At 35.2% G+C, this 20,297-nt stretch overlaps 2 protein-coding genes across 2 annotated transcripts; one reads left to right on the top strand and one right to left on the bottom strand.

Annotated features, from left to right (window-relative positions):
• Positions 1-9,137: 9,137 nt before the first annotated feature.
• On the top strand, positions 9,138-13,404 carry LOC140009562 (pyrroline-5-carboxylate reductase-like). The gene is made up of 7 exons (XM_072055517.1): positions 9,138-9,500; positions 9,970-10,018; positions 10,564-10,655; positions 11,821-11,893; positions 12,144-12,264; positions 12,490-12,595; positions 13,048-13,404. Exons 1-7 carry the CDS (start codon positions 9,294-9,296, stop codon positions 13,234-13,236), a joined length of 837 nt encoding a protein of 278 aa, XP_071911618.1. The 5' UTR covers positions 9,138-9,293; the 3' UTR covers positions 13,237-13,404.
• A 440-nt stretch (positions 13,405-13,844) lies between these two features.
• Positions 13,845-15,890, bottom strand: LOC113696476 (pentatricopeptide repeat-containing protein At5g48910-like). The gene has a single exon (XM_027215885.2). The coding sequence runs from the start codon at positions 15,791-15,793 to the stop codon at positions 13,907-13,909; it is 1,887 nt and encodes a 628-aa protein (XP_027071686.2). The 5' UTR covers positions 15,794-15,890; the 3' UTR covers positions 13,845-13,906.
• Positions 15,891-20,297: the final 4,407 nt, after the last annotated feature.

Here is a 20,297-nt window from a genome sequence, read left to right as displayed (position 1 = left end):
GAAATTGTAGTTATGATACGAGTAGAATAATATTTGATTTTTTTTTTTTGTTTTGCAAATCATGCTTACCAAATAGACCCAAAAATGTTCACGAGCAACGATGTCACATTTCTAGTATTGGCAGAATGTTTGGGTTCACAGACAAAATAATGTCCATGGTTTGACACGTAAACTGTATTTCACATCAAACGAAGGAGATTCAAGATGAGGTTAGGACAAGGACTTAGTTCAATTGTGTTTTGTGCAGTTTCGTTCGATTATTCGTTCCCTAACTAGTTTTATATTGCCTACCGTGATGACTTATTTCGACAATTTTCTAGTCAATACAGAGTGCAACTTGTAGTGAACTAGTTTAAGTAAACTTGTAGTGAACTAGTTTAAGTAAACTTGTAGTGAATAATTTGTGTCGCTTATGTTTATTTAAGTAAAAATCTTATGCAGGTCCTTTAGGGGAAAAAAATTTCTACTCATGCACAGAACCACGCTCCATGAAAATGTAAATTTTTTGTGGTAAATATTTTTATTTACCCAACTCAATTAGGTATTTTTAGGTTCAAGCTAGACTTTATATAACATCGGTGGGAAGGGAAGGAAGAATGAAGAGTTTGAGGTGCAAACATGAAACGTACATGGGTGGAATTAGGGGGTGGCAGAGAGGAGCCCCTGCTTTTAAGTTTAAAAAAATTAGGTTTTTCTCATTTGAAAAGTTGAAATTTTTTTTAAAAAAAAAATTGTGTAAATTTAAACTTTTGTGCCCTGTAAAAATTAAAAATATTTTAAATTATATACTTAAGTTTTAGTTGAATTAGAGTTCTCCCTTTCAAAGGAAATTTTCTAATTCCACGTATGCAAACATGATATATGCTAACTTGCACGAGGATTAAGCATACCAAGAAAATGTGCTAAACTGATTTTGGAGATAAATCTATGAGAATATTTAAGTGCAAGTACATTTTTTATTGAATCTATCCAATCAATCCCGGACGGGCCATTTTTAAGTTTGTTGGGAAGCCAAGCCCACTACACGGTTGAACTTCCACCTCGATTAGGCCATGTGAATGTGGGGTAGACTAGGCTCACACCCTTGAAATGTGAATTTAATGGTACAACTCGATGCACATTGGTTCGGTTCGGGCCTATTTTGAGCCTCAACGGTCTACGTTTCCCAATCATTTTATCTGGGCTAATGTTCTTGAGATCCAACTTTATTGATCACTAGTGATTTTTTTTTTTTTAAAGTGAGAAGTCCACTTACAATCACTCCAATGTTATCACCCAAGCAAACTTCCTCTGATTAGAATATTAACCAAGCGATTTTGGGTGTCCATTCAACTTATTTTTAACTTCTTTTCCATCTCTTTTCTCCTTGTAAAATTTAGAATCTCCCTTTCAACTAAAAAAGAAAGTCGAGCTATACTTAGTCCTGAAACATTATTGTTGTTGGTTTACTTGCATTTTTTTTTTATCTCTAATCTCTTATGGTTCATTCAGCTCATGTCATCTTAGGGAAAATGTTATGATCTGTTTCCAAAAGTTACTTTGACCAATTTCTGGTTATTATTAAATCAATTCTATATTTATCAGACATGACATTAGACCTTCATTTTTTTTTTAACTCTCACCCTTCCCACATCAATTATCAGACTCACAATTCGAACCTTGAAACTGACAATTCGAACCTTGAAACTGACAGTGAAAAGAGCTTTCAGTAGACCTTCGATGGTACATTGCATAAATAATCCAATACCAACCAAACTTAAATTGCAACTTTTTTTTTTATATAGGATGAAAAATGTCAAATAATCTCATGGTAATTAATCCATGTATAGCTAATCCCGTTTCATCACACCAAACGAGCCTTAATCAAAGTAGTCCATGCACAGCCCTTGGGCAAGACCGGTCCTTGTACTGTAATTCAGTTCATAACCACAATATATTCAAAAACGCTTTTCCAGAAGCAAGTCTTAATTTAAATGCTGTATCTAAAGCGTTTTTCTATAGGGCAAGTGTTAATATAATGTAAGCATTCCATATAAACAATCGCACTCGTGGTCACTCTAATCACTTTCATAATTTCTTAGGTGCAACCCTCTAGTCTCTCTTAACAACTCATTAGACGTATCTTATTTAACAAACATGCATGAATAAGTTTTTATATATGAAAATTTTATAACCCACAGGAGAGGGATGGGTTGGATGTTACAAAAAAAGAGAGTGTACATAAGAAATTTAGGTTCGAGACATCCCACCTACACTAACACATATATGTATGAAAATTTTATAGTATTGAAAGTCAAGAAATAATAAGTATTTAAAAGTGTAAAATTGGTACTATCTAAAATAAATTCAGTACTCCTTATGTTCACCTCATGAGTGCTGATTGGCTTTTAGCATTGCCCAATTGGACTTCATTAATAATGGCTTAATAATGTTAACAATCGGAGTCAAAGGACACAACAAAGACGGGCGGAATGAATATTATGTATAGCCCCCACGTGAATGGGCTGGTGGTTGGCGCCTCTTCTCTCGGGTCCTCATGTCCCGGGGTCGAATCTCAGCAGCAACATCAGTTTCTCCGTGCATCTAACGTGCTAGGTCTGGTTGGGGCGTTGGGCCGGACCGAAGTGGGATTAGTCGGGCCGCCTTTAAGGACTTGACCCGGACACTCACTCCGTCAGAAAAAAAAAAAAAAAAAAGAATATTATGTATAGGGTGCATATGGTATCCTTGTCTCGGATCTAAAACTAACACACTGCAAGGCCCTTCCACTGTTTGTATATATCTTGCTATGCATATATACATATACATACATATATATATATATATATATATATATATATATATATATATAAAAGAAGGAAGGATTTGCGTTGCACGTTACACTAAAGCTTAACACAGACTTGTATTTATTCAGTTAACTAGTTTTGTACCCGTTCGTTGAACGGGAATCTTCGAAAAATAATAAATTATTTAGTCAATTTTATAAAAATGTCAATATGAAATACAAATTTAATGCATATTTTATTATAACATTTCTTAAGTATATTACTACATGCGCATTGTAATATAAAGTATTCTTATAATATAAATTTGAACATCTAATTCAGTAAATAATAATTCAAAAATGAAAAAAATAACATTCGACAATACCATAACATTCAAAAACTTGAAAATAATAAAAAGTGCAGTAAATAGTATCAAATAATATTCTACTCTTCAGAAACTTGTTTTTATTTTTCTTTTGTTTGAACATTCTCCTCGATTTGTCCGTGCAAATCAGCATTTATTGATTTTCCATTATCACTGCATGATAGCAAAGCAGGATAACTAAGTATAAAAAAATAAATGATTTATCACATTCAAGGTTGTGTATAACAATACGTAAAGATTATAATTTAAGAAAGTAAAATAGTATATTAAATCTACCTTCTCATGCAAATCTTTTTATGAGGATTCCCCTCCTCTGTGTTTTTGTTGAACCCTCTGATAAATGATTCATATGAAATGTATTGAAATGTTGTTGATTAGAATCATCTGTTATACTAATTGGGATCTGGGAAGAAGATGCTTCAAGTTGGTATTGGTTGTCGGTTCCACCAATTTGATAATGATTTATCAAAATTAAAGGCAAAAATATTGTGTGAGATATAATATGTGAAATATAAGAGAAATTTATTATTAATTCAAGATATATTACTAATCCTATGTGTTCATAAAAAACAAATAGAAAATTAAAAAAAAATAAAATTCAAGATATGTTACTAAACTTTTACAATTGAAGATCAACATGATTTTTTTAAAAAAAATATGTATTGAAAGAAGATGTACCTGATAATCAAGAGGAGTGAAAACCAAAAATCGATGCTTTAATGTGCCAACCGCTTGCACTGAAAATACCTAACCATGAATTTGATGCTTGAAATCAATATATTAGAGGCTATATATAGTGTAGGCATAATAAATAAGAATTGATAAGAATATAAAGAGATATTAATAAGAACATTAAAAGTAGGTTTATCTTGATTTAAGTTGTTTAAAGTACGTAACTTTGGATAGGAAATAAGAATTCTATAATATTAAAATTCTTATAGGAAATAAAAGTGCGTTCTCAAAATAGATTTTACCTACCTTGAAAGACCACCTCAACTATATCGAGTCCTTTAAGTGCATGGACTCCTATGGTGTGGGTCCATACACTAAATACTCCCCACCATCTGAGCAGAGATGTATTGTGAATCTTATAATCTAGCAATGAGTATAACCTGCATGTTTTGATTAACAACAAACGGGTTTATAGGTATTTACAAACCCGTGCTCAAATAGGAATTTATATTTGACCGTACGAGTCAAATACATATAGTTAATTGGATTCAATTAACTTTTTCTTTTCCATAAATTTCGTGCTATGCACTATATCTTGATAACGCACCTAATAATAAAATCTATTAAGAATCATATTTCTAACATCAGATATTGACTTCTGTTATTAATGGTTTCTTTTGAAATTAGTTACTTTTCTACTTCTTGTAGTGATAACAATTCTTATTTACTTCGGTTCCCTATGCAGTACACAAATTATTGGCATGAATTTGGAGATATATCTAATAGAGATATTTATGTGTCTTTTTATTTATATCGCATTACTTTCTAGTTCCTTTTTTGGGTAGGAAATAAGAATCATATAATATTAAGAATTCTTATAGGAAATAAGAATTGATATATATCTAAACAAAAAAGGAGCAAGTCACGTAGGAAACTACTTGCCGTGTCGTTAAGCCACGTAGGAAAGAGAAAAAATGAAAGGATAAGTATGAGGATACGACTTTATTATATATATATATATATATATGATATGAATTGATAAACTTAATAGGCTAATTTTGAGAACCAAAACATTGTTTTTTATTTTTTAGCAAAGAAAAAAAAAACAAAGTGTCCTAGGAAGCCTTACTAACGCAATTAATGCACATGTGGAGAAGTCATCTTATTTGGACATAAATTTAATTGAACATAAGGCAACATTCTATCTTTGGATTACAATTAGATTTTTATTCCTTTGTTATTATAGAGTAACATTGAATCAGTTTAGGATTGAACAACTATTTATCCACATAATGTTTTTCTTTTTCAACCACTTAATTCGGTTCGTCAACTTGTCTTGAATTAAAAACTATCTATTCATTTAGTATTTCATTTTCTTCAAAAGAAAATCTTTTAAAAACTTCTACTTTATAAGTGAGGTCTTTTTGCCATATTTGCCATATTTGCTTCTCATAGGTGAGGTCTTTTTTTTGCAGACGGGATCCTCTGTCCAATTTTCTGTGTCTAATTTCCTGTCCAACACAAAACTACGTAGTTCCACTTATTCTTATGGCTGACGTGGCACATAAAAATAAATGCCTGTTTGGCTCCATTATACTTTTGAATCTCTCTTCTTTTTTGGATTTCCTTTATTTACATATCTTTATTACAATTCCCAAAGTCCTATTACTACCATAACAATTCCCAAGACCTGTTGCCGTGAGCGTCAAGAAGATTTGGGACTTCTTTGCCGATGGTAAGAAAAAAATAATATTCATCTGCACAATTGTTTCTGGCTGACTTACAATGTATCAGTTGTGGATGTTCCTTTGCTTGGCATCAATTTATAAGTTTTTTATGCCGGCTTTCGTCTATGTAGTAGGGACCCATGAAGGTATAGTAGGTCTGTTGTCTTTATGCCGTTTTTTGTCTACAATTTATATGAAGTTACTACAGTGTCTTTAATGCATTCGTTTCACCAATTTTTTAGATTATTCTTTCCGTTAGGCCCAGCTGGAAATTTTGCTTTGTACTTCCAAGGATTTGATTGTCTCTCTGTATGTCTCAAATTTTGCTATGTCTTTCCGTTAGGCTAGTAGTTTGCTTTGGAGGAATTCACGGTGAATGGTTACAATTTGACAGGGTTGTTGCTTGGTGCTTGAGCCAAACAGGCATTTATTTTTATGTGCCACGTCAGCCATAAGAATAAGTGGAACTACGTAGTTTTGTGTTGGACAGGAAATTAGACACAGAAAATTGGACAGAGGATCCCGTCTGTTTTTTTTGTGCCAATATTCACAAAAGACTTTACACTATTGGGTAATTCCCTAATTAACTGTCTATATGCTTTTCCTAGTAATCCGCTGGAGATAAGAATCTTTCCATACTAATCAGACCTAAGATCTCTAGCAAAATAACCTATAGTATCAGCTATGTGGTTTACTTTTTCTAGTTACAAAAGAAAAACAGCTTGACAAACCAGAAAACCAAAAGTTAGGATATCTTTTATAGCACTTGTATGCGAGTGCAACACGATTTGGATCCTTGGTTATGAGTTGATGCATGAAGCTCCTCTCGTCAGCTTTAATCTCACTACCATTCCATGATGAAAACTCGGAAAAAAAATACCTTATTTACACACAATGATTTGCTTGTATCAATCATCAACACATTTTTCAATTGTCTTTGTATCTCACATACATTACATCAAAAAAGTGTTACAGTATTTTTTTTAAAAAAAAATTATCCCAAATAATTTCGTAGACAAACACATTGACTAGTTATTAGGATGACCAGCTAGCTAGCATTGTTTATGATCAATTAACCATTAACATACTATTAAATTAAGGGTACGTGTCATCATAATCTATTGCGCGTGAGAAGGACTTGGTCTGATATATTGCTTAACCAGCCCGTTTCTTAATGAAATTAAGGTCGGTTCAATAAGAAAACAGAGAGATTAAGAGCAACGAAAAAGCTCATACATGTTTCTTTTTATCTAAGATCAGCAATATATAGTTGCCCGATCCAGCATGTTAAATCGCAATATATTAGGATTTTTTTTTTCTTTTCTGGAAGGGGATTCGTACTAAATGATGGATTGGGATGATCGATTACTGGAATTATAATGGTCCAAGCCTCTTTATTCTTTATCATGATGATTCATGTCTCTACAGCAGTGGCGGAGCCAGAAAAAATTCTCAGTAGCATAAAAGTAACACTAAAATTTTTTATCTACTTTTTTTCTAGTTTTTTAAGCAAAAAAAATATTCACTAACAAGTTAAAATAAAAGCCTTTCTTTTAGCTTGCTTCAAATGGAATTTTATGGTTCACATATTTTTTTAGAATATTAATTCATGAACCAACTTAAAGAATCACGTAATTCTTTTACTTCCTTCATAAAAAAATTCCAGAGACACACTCGAGATTATATCAAAATTCTATGGATACTATCGAAATTTAAGAGAGGCAGTGAGAGCCCATGCCCCCAGTGCCCCCACCTTAAATCCGCCACTGCTCTATAGTACACACACTAGATGCATACATATACAGGTTACATGTTGATCAGGTCACCATTCTTCTCAGGATTTGCTTTGTATTCTAATTCTACTTCTACTTTTCCATTTATTCCCAATAATTCGGATTACAAAGTTTATCCATCAGATACATATCTAAGAATTATCAGTGGCCATGACCAGTGCATTCTAAATTCTAATCACAAACAAAGTAGACAGCCTCCAGCTCCAGGTTAAGACTTAACAGTAGATTGAATATGGTACTCCATATAATTGAAGTTGCCAAAAAAGAGAAAAAAAAAAAGGGGAAAGGTTGATGCTTGAGCATAACGATAATGATAATCCTGTTCATAAGCTTCACTTGGTTACTTTAGATCCTAATAAAAAGAGGCCCCTACCGTGAGGGCTAACCCATTTGCCTAAATTGGTTGCCAGAAGGCCAGGGAAAGAAAGGGATGGAGCACTTTTTTTATTGGACTCTAACAGACAACTCTTGCTAATAACATGGCCCATTCTACCTCTTCTAGTTTCCTCCTAAAGTGGACCTTCCTCGTTGTTATTGATTGGTAGCTAAATTGCGGGATCCTTTTTTTTTTTTTTTCCCAAGCCAGAAATGACTTTTACGGTATTTTACAAACCTAGGTCCACAGGAAATCACAAAAGCCGGTAACTCTTGTGGTTCCTGAGGAGACTTATAAACTACCCCAAAACCCCCCCAACCCTCGATGTGGGATAACAACCTAAGCAGTTGAGCTGCTGCTAAGACCTAAAGAGACCTCACTCAACCCGGTAGAGGCTGTTGTCTTTTTTCCAAAGCTAGAAATGACTTTTACGATATTTTACAAACCTAGGTCCACAGGAAATCACAAAAGCCGAGGAGACTTATAAACTACCCCAAAACCCCCCCAACCCTCGATGTGGGATAACAACCTAAGCAGCTGAGCTGCTGCTAAGACCTAAAGAGACCTCACTCAACCCGGTAGAGGCTGTTGTCTTTTTTCCAAAGCTAGAAATGACTTTTACGGTATTTTACAAACCTAGGTCCACAGGAAACCACAAAAGCCGGCAACTCTTGTGATTCCTGAGGAAACTTATAAACTACCCCAAAACTCCCCCAACCCTTGATGTGGGATAACAACCTAAGCAGGCGAGCTGCTACTAAGACCTAAAGAGACCTCACTCAATCCGGTAGAGGCTGTTGTCTTTTTTCCAAAGCCAGAAATGACTTTTACGGTATTTTACAAACCTAGGTCCACAGGAAACCACAAAAGCCGGCAACTCTTGTGGTTCCTGAGGAGACTTATAAACTACCCCAAAACCCCCCCAACCCTCGATGTAAGATAACAACCTAAGCAGGCGAGCTAAATTGCGGGATCGACTAGCGTAGTTTCTCGTCCGCAATTCCCTACCCTATACCTACCATTGCTATTGGAATAGTTAAATCAAATTTATTAAAATCTTAGTAGTTTTAGAATTAGATTTATTATTTGATACACCTTCCGTCCTATTTTGATAATCTTCTTTTTTCTTTCATCCATCTCAAATTATAATCCACCTTTTAATTAAATTTTAATTTTTAAAATATTTTTATTTAATATATTTCATTATCACTAAATATAACCTACCTTATTGAATACAGTCAACATTTTTACCCATAATTACTTTAATATATATCTTGAATGATGTAATATAACCTTATTATTGCTGTTGAAATAAATGGTTCTAAAAATAGTTAATCCAAACAGAGTCATTACTTTTTTTAAAATAAAATTTAACTAATCTATCTTTCTTAATCTGTGGGACTCATGGAATATCCTGACAGGTGCTCACGAGAAACTAAAATTTTTTTATTTTTATTTTTTGGAAGGACACGAGAAACTAACTTAAAACCAACTTTTGTATTTTGAGGGTAGTTTAATTCCTTGTGCCTTGATGCGATATATAGTTCCGATCCCTATTCTGCACAGAAAACAGAAATGGCGTCCAACAACGTGGCTCCGATTCCCCTCGACACCTACAATCTCGGCTTCATCGGTGCCGGCAAAATGGCGGAGAGCATAGCACGCGGTGTTGTCAAGTCGGGTGTTTTACCCGCTTCCAGGATCCGAACTGCTCATCACCGCCCCCAGCGCAGCTCAGCTTTCGAATCATTTGGGGTCACCGTTTTCGAGCACAATCATCAGGTTCTTCACGTTCTCGTCGGAAAGCTGATCGACTATTTAGTCCCATTTTTCCCGTTTTCTTTAATAAATTATTCTTTGGATTCTGTGTGTAAAAATTTCGTCAATTTTCTTTTTCTTTATTTTGAGTGATTCTAATTGCTGGTTGAGATTCAAGGGAAGCGGAAAGATCAATTTTTGTGTTATTCAATCTGAACCTTTCTAGCCCATTTGCTGAGTGAAATTTTCCTTTTTAAGGTAGAGTTATTACAAGAAATGAAGAACCTTTCTTCCTTTTTGAAAAAAAAAAAAAAATTTCCCTGGTCGATTTTTTATATTTGTTTATTTATTTATTTATCTTTTTTGGACTCTGTCATGTCAAAATTTTGAACTATAGAATTTAATAGAACCTTGTGTGATGTTTCATTGGATTAGCGATACATTCTTGGACTATTTCTGATGTTTCTTACGTTTTCATGTTTACTAAGAGCAGGTAATTCATGACTGTGATGTGGTCGTACTTTCTGTGAAACCTCAAATTGGTAATTCCAGTTCCAGTTTACCTTTTCCGGTTCCAGTTTGCCTTTTCCAATCTGAGCTATGTTCTTGGGTTTTTTTTCCAGAGCTCCTCGCAAGCTGCTACTTGATTTTAAAGCAAATACATTCTTTGGATTAATTTTCGTCTTTAATTCATGATATTGTTTGATGATTTGTTGACAAAGGGCTATTATTTTCTTCTTCCAAGTTAGTTAAGCTGCTGGTTTCTAATCTAAACTAACTATAAGCACAACTTGGCAATCATTTTAGCATTTCAGAATGATGTCTGGTTCTTGAACATTTTTTAATTCTCCATCTTTCCAGGAATATTAGGAAGTTTTGCGGGATTCCAGCATAGCACTTATTTAATGTTTTGCATTAGTCAAATGTCACTGTTCACAATTGATAACTGAACATCCAAAGTTGCTTGTCCAAGTTCTTTATTCAGGCAGGATGAGTAAACATTTTTGTTATGTTGTTTTTAAATTGTTTTGGCATACGTATATTTGAAGTAAGTGAAGTTAACAATTTGACTATCTACAAATTGCAGTTAAGGATGTGGCACTGGAGTTAAAGCCACTTCTTTCTGAGAAGCAGCTTTTGGTTTCAGTAGTTGCAGGAGTTAAGTTGAAGGATCTTCAGGTTTGTCTCGTAGAAGCCTTCTTCTCCCTTATTAAGGCTTCTAACAAATTTAAATAAATCTATCAAGTCCCTAGATTTCAATTTCTAGTGGTCCAAAATATTTGTTCACTGCTACAGGAGACAGGAAAAGAAAAATTAAAAGTAATTGGTGCACTTGATCAAACTTTAACTATTCAGTTGTTTGTTGGTATGGTCTTATAGTGCAGCAGTTTATGCTTCTGTGATTCTTTGGGTGACTTTCTGTATATGTGTTCATTTCATGTCCTTCTGTTTCTTTGACTTCATGTTTACAAGTGATTGTTCTATAAAGATAATGTCACAGAATAATTAATCAAAGCAAGAATAGCAGACGACTTATCTGAAAAATTAGCAAGGAAAACACAGGACAATATTTAGTTTTTAATTTGCTAGTGGCCTACATTACCAGGATTAATACAAACTTTATGACTACTGGTACATTTGGAACATAGGATATCCAATCTCTGTGAGCTTTCGAGCATGTTAAGAGGATCTTGATCAATGACCTTTTTGAGAAATTTTGGAAACATTTTATAAACATAAGGGAAAAATACATGTTGTTTGTAGCAAAAGTGGCTGTTCTCTACTTAATTCGGGGTTGTCTGAAGTAGATTTATGGATGTGTAAATTTATAATCATACAGTTTGCTTTAACAATGTTAATGGTGGTTGGAGAAATCCCTACATTAATTGATTGAAAATCTTGTTTGTTGAGAACTTCAAAGGTTTTCCTTAAATTTGGTGATCATGGGCTGCTTCAGTTATTCTATATTCACTTAGGAACAAGCATAGTATTTGGTTGAGGAAAGAACATAAACGGGCAACAATATCTTTCTTTGCTGATAAATTGAACTGATATGTATGTGTTTAACTTGGTGAGGTTCCTTGCTAGGTGATTTTACTTTCAAACTATTGAAATTACAGATTGTATGAGTTATCTCTTTTCCTTTGCTTATATTCCAAAAAAGAAATAATTTGTTTTTTTTCAACATTATGAAGTATTTCTATAGAGAAATTTCAGATGTTGAAATCATGTTTCTTTTGCTCTTGTAGTTTTTTTTGTTACTACCTGGGAGAGTCTACTAATCATGTCACTGTTACTGTGAATGTGTTTTCTCAATTCTGAATATGTTGAATAACTTGAACAGGAATGGGCTGGCCATACCCGGTTTATAAGAGTAATGCCAAACACTCCAGCTGCCATTGGTCAGGCAGCATCTGGTATAGCATTGTCTTCTGTAGCCTATATTGCATTTCATTCCTTTGAACTTTCTTAATTACTTTGAATAGTAGTTTTGCAGTTTGAGGTGCATATCATCACGATTTTGCTTTTACCCCCCCTCTCTCTCTCTCTCTCTCATTAGCTTTAGCATTCAGCTTCCTCTTGAAACAGATATTCCTTTATGATAAGCATCTTTATCAGATACAGCGATCAAAATCATTTATTTTGAACTTATTTCTCTTTATATAGTTATCAGCCTGGGTGCAACAGCCACAGAGGAGGATGGAGAGTTGGTATCTAGATTATTTGGAGCGATTGGTAAGGTGTGGAGAGCTAATGAGAAGCTTTTTGATGCTATAACTGGCCTTAGGTATGTTGCTTTTCTCTTGGTCCTAACATTGTGTTTGTATTTTTAGATGTGGTCCTAAGAATAATTTGAATGCTTATATTAAGGCTCTAGTGTCAGCAAAGGGGTTAATAGTTCCTGCCTCTATAGTGCTCATAAAGATGCATGCCCTTGCACTGTTTAGTTTATTGGAAAAAGATTTAGTTTCGATTTGTCTAACTAGGAGTTCTGTTTTCTGGATATGTTCAGTGGAAGTGGACCAGCCTATATCTATTTAGCCATAGAAGCTTTAGCTGATGGAGGTGTTGCTGCAGGTCTACCTCGAGAACTAGCGCTTGGTTTAGCTTCTCAAACAGTAAGTGATGTAGTATGTAAGACCTAATATGTACATAGTTGTGTGTCAGAAATATATTCCTCATTTCTAGGATATAATATCTTTAATTTTCAAATGGCTCGATTGTAAGATATCATTGATACTGTAATGTCCACTGCTCCTTTCTGCTAGTTGAGTATGATGTCATTTATCTATCACTAGCTTATATCATGTGATGTTATATTTTTTGTCCTTTTCCTTTGAATTTTTTTCTCATGAAAGTGAAAATTGACATTAAAAATCTCATGGTCATCTCAGATATATGTTTGCAGTTTTTATAAGGATTAATCTTTCCTACACTGACAGTGTATACATTGTCAGGGTTAGATGAATAACAACTATGCAAAATTTGAATTTCAAATTCAACTAAACCGAAATAAACATGCATGTCAGATTTCATGTCAGTTGAACAACTAGAGATGATTCTGTTGCAGGTACTAGGAGCAGCATCGATGGCTATTAATGGAGGGAAGCATCCTGCTCAGCTAAAAGATGATGTTGCGTCACCTGGTGGGACAACCATTGCTGGAATTCATGAGCTGGAGAAGGCTGGATTTCGTGGGATTTTGATGAATGCTGTTGTTGCTGCTGCAAAACGTGGAAAGGAACTTTCACCGAATTAGTTCAATTTGGGATTTGCAAAAGCTAGACTTGTTCAGGGGTAGTTCGAGGGCTTTTTGTTTTCTCCCCTTTTTTGATGTATAGACAGAGGTAGTTCAAGCCACTATATTCGTAGAAGTTTTTGGATGAAGCAAATAAATATAGCGTAGATCTTAGTCCGTTTAATTTAATTATTCGGCTTTTGGATCTTTCCAAGTTGATGCTTTTTTTTTTAACTACCATTTGCCTCTTCCTACATTATTTTGAATTATATAATCCTTATACTTGTCTATGCTGAATTGTTTCAGGATATTAGCCAATTAGTATTTAAGCAGGATTGCAGTCCCTTGTAGCCTTCCTAATTTCAGTTCTTCATGGGATGTATTCAGTTTTATCTTCCCTCATTTCTCTCCTCTTCCAGCATTTCAAAACTTAAAGAAGTGAATGTTCAGGCTACCTCTCCATTGAGTTCCCCTAAGAATCTTCTCAAAATGCTTATTGACCTTACCTTTACTCTGTCGTGGAGAGAGACCATAAGCTTTGCTTGATCAGCTCTCACTTAAGAGCAGAGGGACAGTGGATTTGGTAATTCAATTTTGTAACTGAGAAAAGCAGCGGGAGCTGCAGAATATGGAAAACTCAATGGTCGACGTGTATAAATGTGTTATTGGTGTTGCTCAATCTCCCAGTCTGCTACCAGTAATCATTGCACGAACACTCTCCTCCTTTAAACTGATGGAAACGATTTCTATCCCTAACAACTATTTCTCGGTCATAAACTTTTGAGATTAACTTACTAACCTGGTGACAGTCTTTACAAACTCTTAGATTCTTTGTGATACGAAGAGTTTCCCCTGGTTTGGCCCTTAACAAACCAAAAGCAATAGCCAGTTTCTCGCTATGGTAGTACAGGGGATTCTCCCTTTCTTCCTCGCTGATGTCGTGCAATACTCCGTCAGTAACGGGCACATATCCTACAGATCTTAAGCGATCCAATATTTCATTAACCTTGGCATATATTTCTTTAGCTTCAGGATGAGTCCTTCCTCCTGCAATAAACTCGTTGACAGCGCCTTCCAATTCAATCGCAGAGCAGCCTGGAGCCTTTTTCACTCCCCTGTCGTTCATCAACTTTCTCACATAAGCAACATCTTCCCATCTGCCTGCATTGGCATATAGGTTAGCTAGCAGCACGTAGCGCCCGCTATTGCTAGGCTCTAGTTCTATTACTTGCTTCCCAATTTCCTCTCCTAGCTCAATGTTCCCATGGATTTTGCAAGCCCCCAGAAGAGCCCCTAGTACACCGACATCAGGTCTCATTGGCATCTCATCTATAACCTTTCTTGCTTCCTCCAGCAATCCCGCTCTTCCTAACAAATCAACCATGCATCCGTAATGTTCCATTCCCGGTTCAATGCCATAAACTTCTGTCATATATCTAAAGTAATACTTTCCTTCATCAACTAACCCTGAATGAGCACAAGCACTTAACAAGTTGACAAATGTGATATAATCAGGAGCTAAATTCTTCTCCCTCTCCATCTCCTTCAAAAGCTCAATCGCTGCCACACCTTTACCATTTATTGCCAGTCCTCCAATCATACAATTCCATGAAGAAATCCCTTTACTTTCCAACCTTTTGAACACCTCAAAAGCCTCATCCAAGCATCCACATTTGCAATACATATCAATAACTGTCGTCTGCAATTTTGAGTCAACTTCAATCCCACTCTCTTTTATGTACCTATGTATCCATTTTCCTTGCTCTAAAGCGCCCAGTCCAATACAAGCTGACAACATACTTGCAGCGACAAACTTGTCCATCTTCACATTCTCTAGTCTCATCTTCTCAAACAATTCAAATGCCTCGTGAAATCTACTGCTCTGAACATAAGCTGCAATCATGGCATTCCAAGAAACTGCAGAATTTTTTCTTTTATCAACTGGCATGGACTCGAAAACTTTGTAAGCCTCATCAAGACAGCCCAGTTGAGCATATCCATCGATCAATGTAGTCCAAGAAACATCATCCTTATAGACCAATTTATCAAACACCCTTCTCGCATCCTCCAAGTTGTTGAAATTCACATACATATGAATCAAATTATTTTGCGCAAAACCATCTGATAAAAACCCATATTTAATGACATGGGAGTGAACTTGTTTGCCTTCTTGAATAGCATTATCTACGCAACAAGCTCTTATAAGAGGAGGGAAAGTGAAGTTGTTGGGAATAACTGAATCTTCCAACATTTTTGTATAAAAAGTAATGCAGTTTCTGGGCAAATTTGATTGCAAATAGCCTCTGATAATGGTGTTATATATGAAAGGATCTGGGCTAGGCAATGTATGGAAAACTTTGAGAGCATAGTTCAAGTCCTTGGTTTCAGAAATGGCACAAAATTTGATGACACGGCCTATGGTGTCGTTGTCTGAGGAGAGACCTAACTTGATGATTTGGGCATGGTGTTGCTTGATTTCGGCCATTGTTGAGCACAGGTCTAGACGGGAGGGGGAGTAGGTGGTCTTGGAGATGGGAGGTGGGGTGGAATGTAGGAGCTGTAACGAGGCCATGGACATAACGCTCGATTCATGGAATTATCCTCCCCTTTTATGTAAGAGAAGTGGTGGCCAAATAAGGGTAATTCGAATTTCCCCCGCAAAAAGTAAAGAGTATTTACACTTTATCCTCTCAATCATTCAATTGCATCAATCATTCCCCTTTAAAGTTTTTAGTTCTTCACATTTGCCCAGTATCAAATTTCAAATCTTGCCAAATTGTCGAAGGGCTAGCAGGGCACGTGCAAAGTCAAGATGCCAAAATAGCCAAACTAATGGCCATGGTAAAAAATATGAAGGTAACTCATCATCAAGGAAGAAAGAGAAAGAGGATACCAAGTCACGAATAATGAAGGAGTTTTCAATCTCTCCTGATAGTACCATTCATGTTGATAATTTAAAGGAGTTTATCAAAGGTACGATCAAGGACAAGATTGGTGGAAATACCAAGTCATATAGCAATTATATCAAACCTTACACCACAAGAGTAAATGTTTGAAGATGCTTGTAGGATTTCAATTTTCAAAGTTTCAATAATTTGATGACAAAGGTAACCCTAAACAACATATTGCGCACTTTGTCGAAAATTGTAACAATGCTGGCACTAATGGTGACTTGCTAGTTAAGCAATTTGTTCACTCATTGAAGGGTAACACGTTTGATTGGTACACAGATTTAGAATCTAGCAGCATTGACAGTTGGGAGCAATTAGAGTAGGAATTCCTTAATTGCTTCTATAGCACGAAAAGGACTGTCAGCATAATTGAACTCTAAAATATGTGCTAGTGAAAGAATGAACATGTTATTAACTTTATCAATCGCTCGAAAAAATCTAAGCCTAAACTGTAAGGATCGAATTTTCGAGTCTTCCGCTATTGAGATGTGTATTCAAGACTTGCATTGGGGATTCAGATATATCTTGTAAGGGGTATAACCAGAAATATTTGATGAATTATCCCCAAAAACTCATAAGATAGAAATTAACCTTGATGGACAAGAGCCGCCAATTCCTGATTCTCGCAAGGCTAAGGAGAAACAAGAAGTGAGGAAAGGAGGCAAGCCCCCAATCAAAGTGAGAAAGAGGCCATAGCTGCAAGTATAACACCTTTCAAGATTATTCTCAGAACTGCTAAAAGAGAAGACAAGAAAACCAGTATGCATCAAGACGAAGGAAAGAAAAAACCAACACTCAAGGAGATGCAAAACAAGAAGTACAATTTCCTTGATTCTGATGTTCCTAGTATATTTGATAATTTGTTAAGCATGAACTTGATCATGCTTCCAAGATGAACTGACTTGACGAGATTAGTAATACGGATGATCCAAATCAAGTATCATTGCTTGGTTGGACATCCCATTCAAAAATACTTTGTCTTTAAAGATGAGATGATGGATTTGGCAAGACAAGAAAAAAATTTTCTTGAAAAAAACAAAGCAAGTATGAATCAAACCTCCGTTGATTCACTACAGTCCATGGAAGTCGAAAAGTTTACGATACCTATATTGCCAACCATTCAATTTGGATCATTTGATCCTATAGAAGTTGAACAAAAAATCGCCCCTTCAGCTCTTCAAAAATATGAATATGAAGATGAGAAGTCATTACAATCAGACGTAGATGATGATGGATGAACTCTGATCACGCGAAGATGAAGATGAAACTCTCGTCCATCTAATAAGGTAAACAAGGCCTTAACAAGAAGTAGAATGGTCTGGAAGAGAAAAGAGAAGAATATAGAGAAAAATAATAATAATCACAATCTTCAAGAAAATCAAGTATTCAAGCAAAAGTCGCGAGTTTCTATCATTTTAAAAGAATTCATATCTAAAAGATTCTTTGATATTGATATGGTCTCATGTCACACAACGCAAGTTGATGATATTGAAGAACAAAGGATGATACTCGCGAATCTCCTTGTGAGATAACTCACGTGCCCACTGGTAATAAAGAGGTGGATATCACAAATATCACATTCACTAGTGAAGACTTGTTATTTGGGTCAACATCACATAACCCGTCCTTTGTTGTTTGGGTCAACATCACAAAAATTGACAGGTGTCGAGCCTATGCAATAATAATAATAAAAATATAAATACCACTAAAAACAGTCAATAATTAATCCTAAATACTGGAGCAGGGACTCTAGGTGTGTAATGGGTTACTTGATTCACCCTATTCTCGAAAAGTTTGCTTAATCCGATATATCAGAATTAATTAGTTGACAAAACTTACTAAATAGTAGACAGTGGCAAGTAGAGTCATCTCCTCAAGGACTGGGGATATTTGTCTCTTTGAGATTCCAATTGATAAAGGAGGATTTTATCGGAGTAAAACTAAAAATAATTAAAAAATTCACTAAAAATAAATAATTAACTTGCACGAATATAGGCAGGAATTAAATCAAGAATAGATAAATTCTAGCCAATGATACAACTACTCAGACACAGTCCACTTACTCGATCATTGATGCAAGGGAGGTTCACTTAATTTATTAATAGGCTAGTTATAGTCGCCGACGAATTCTAACGACCAATTTTTCTTTTATTTATTGATAATCAAGGTACGACCATTGATTATTCCTAATCAGAAAATACTCCTAGGTACGATCGTAGGAATTAATTTTTCAATTGCATTAATAACTAGAAAAACCTAACCCCGATCAATAACACGCTACGAGCGTTATTTAAATTAGATTGCACGTTCCCCTAGTGTATAAACACGCCAGTTGCCACTAATATTAATCAATCAAACAATTACGGATTTAATTGACTAATTTGGAAGGAGATTAATAAGCCATATTGAACATCGGGCCCTTGACATCCAATTAACAAAATAATCCCTTGAAAATTCAAATAGGCAACGTGCAAATATTAACAAATTAAGAAACGCGTGAAAACTAATTAGATCTCACAGATATTTGGGACTGTACCATCGAGTTGATCCTTAACTAGATGAAAGGCTTAGCCACGCCGCATAATTAAATCTCCACGCAAATTAATTGATTGCAAAGGCATCAAGTTTTTCACTAGAAAGCAAGAGTAAAAGATGTTTTTTTTTCCCGTTGAAAAATATTGTCGAGCACCTCGTGCGCATGAAAAGGAAACGCTAGCTAACCACTAAAACTAAAGCTACGCTAATCATAATAATCCCCAAGCCTCTATACGTTTCTTCCCTTTTAAAGTCCAATCACTAATGAAAACCTCTAGTCCATGGTCCCTACCGAATTGAGAAAGCTAAGTACAAAAGATGGGCCTCTGCCGAATTCCTTTTTTCTTGTTTCCTCTTGGTAGGAGGACTCCTACACGTACAAGTCAACTCCCAATAATAAGAGCTCCCCATCAGCAACCGAATTTGTAACACCATGTGGGCCCAACTTGTATATCCGCTGGAGGCTCTAGCATGTGAAGGATTTTTCTCAATAAAATCTCCTTTTTAGCATTTGTCAGTTCCACTTCCTGTAGATTGGTCCAAATACCAAAAATAAGTATATGTTAACAATTAAAATAATATTTGGCAAGGACAAAGGGGAAAAATAGCAATAAAATTATTAACAATTAACACCCTATCAATTCCCCCCACACCTAAACCATACTTGCCCTCAAGCATGAGAGCAGAAATTGAACACCAAAATTTGACAATGGCTATTGCTCCAACTACCGTATTGCCAAGATATCCAGAAAAACATATATCAAGCATCACAGGTCAAGATCAAAGAAAAATTACCCCGATTAGCTTCCCAACCACCAACTCTTCCAATTTAAAGCAAACTAATCTAAGAAAAAGGAATGGTTGCTCATATTTATCAGCAAACGGTCCAACTATTAACCAAAATCTCGATATTAAGATCACAAATCGGCAAGCTGACTTTTTCATATACTAACACAATCTGCTTCTTTTGTTTTCTTCTGCTTCTTTTTTTCTTTTTTTTTTTTGAATAACAAAAGACTTAGTTTATAACCCTTAGAGCGTTTTGATGCGAACTCCAACATTTGACAGATGGAGGAGCCCGGTTACTTAGCTCCAATCGCTACGGGACCACGCACTCATAGTAACTGCTACCTTTTGACATGAGAATCGACACTTTAGGTGAAAATCCCCGGTTACTCAGTAGTAACAACTAATGGAGTACAGTTATCTATTATTTACAATCATATAACACAATAACTAAAAATAACAGCAGTCAGCCTCAAATTTCCAAACATAGAGAACTAAAATTAATAATTGGACCAATTTACATGAAAAATGCCAACAATCATTCCCTATGCCTAGAAAAGTTAACCAAAACTTGGAAAAGTTAAGCAATTATTGATATTCACCAAAGAGATGTTCCTGAATTCAACCATATTAACTTGATACCCTTTTATTATTAAAACTTGGCAAGAGCAGAATTAGAGGCAACAATCCAACATCAAAACTTGGTATTCAAATAAGAGCTGATCACGAATAAAAGAAATAAACGAAAAAGAGAAAAATATCAAACTAAAAACAAAGGAAAAACACTTAAAAATCAAAAACTGGAAATAC

The sequence above is a fragment of the Coffea arabica genome, chromosome 6e (assembly GCF_036785885.1).
Source record: "Coffea arabica cultivar ET-39 chromosome 6e, Coffea Arabica ET-39 HiFi, whole genome shotgun sequence".
Taxonomy (NCBI): Eukaryota; Viridiplantae; Streptophyta; class Magnoliopsida; order Gentianales; family Rubiaceae; genus Coffea; species Coffea arabica.
This window is presented reverse-complemented; position numbering and strand designations above follow the sequence as displayed.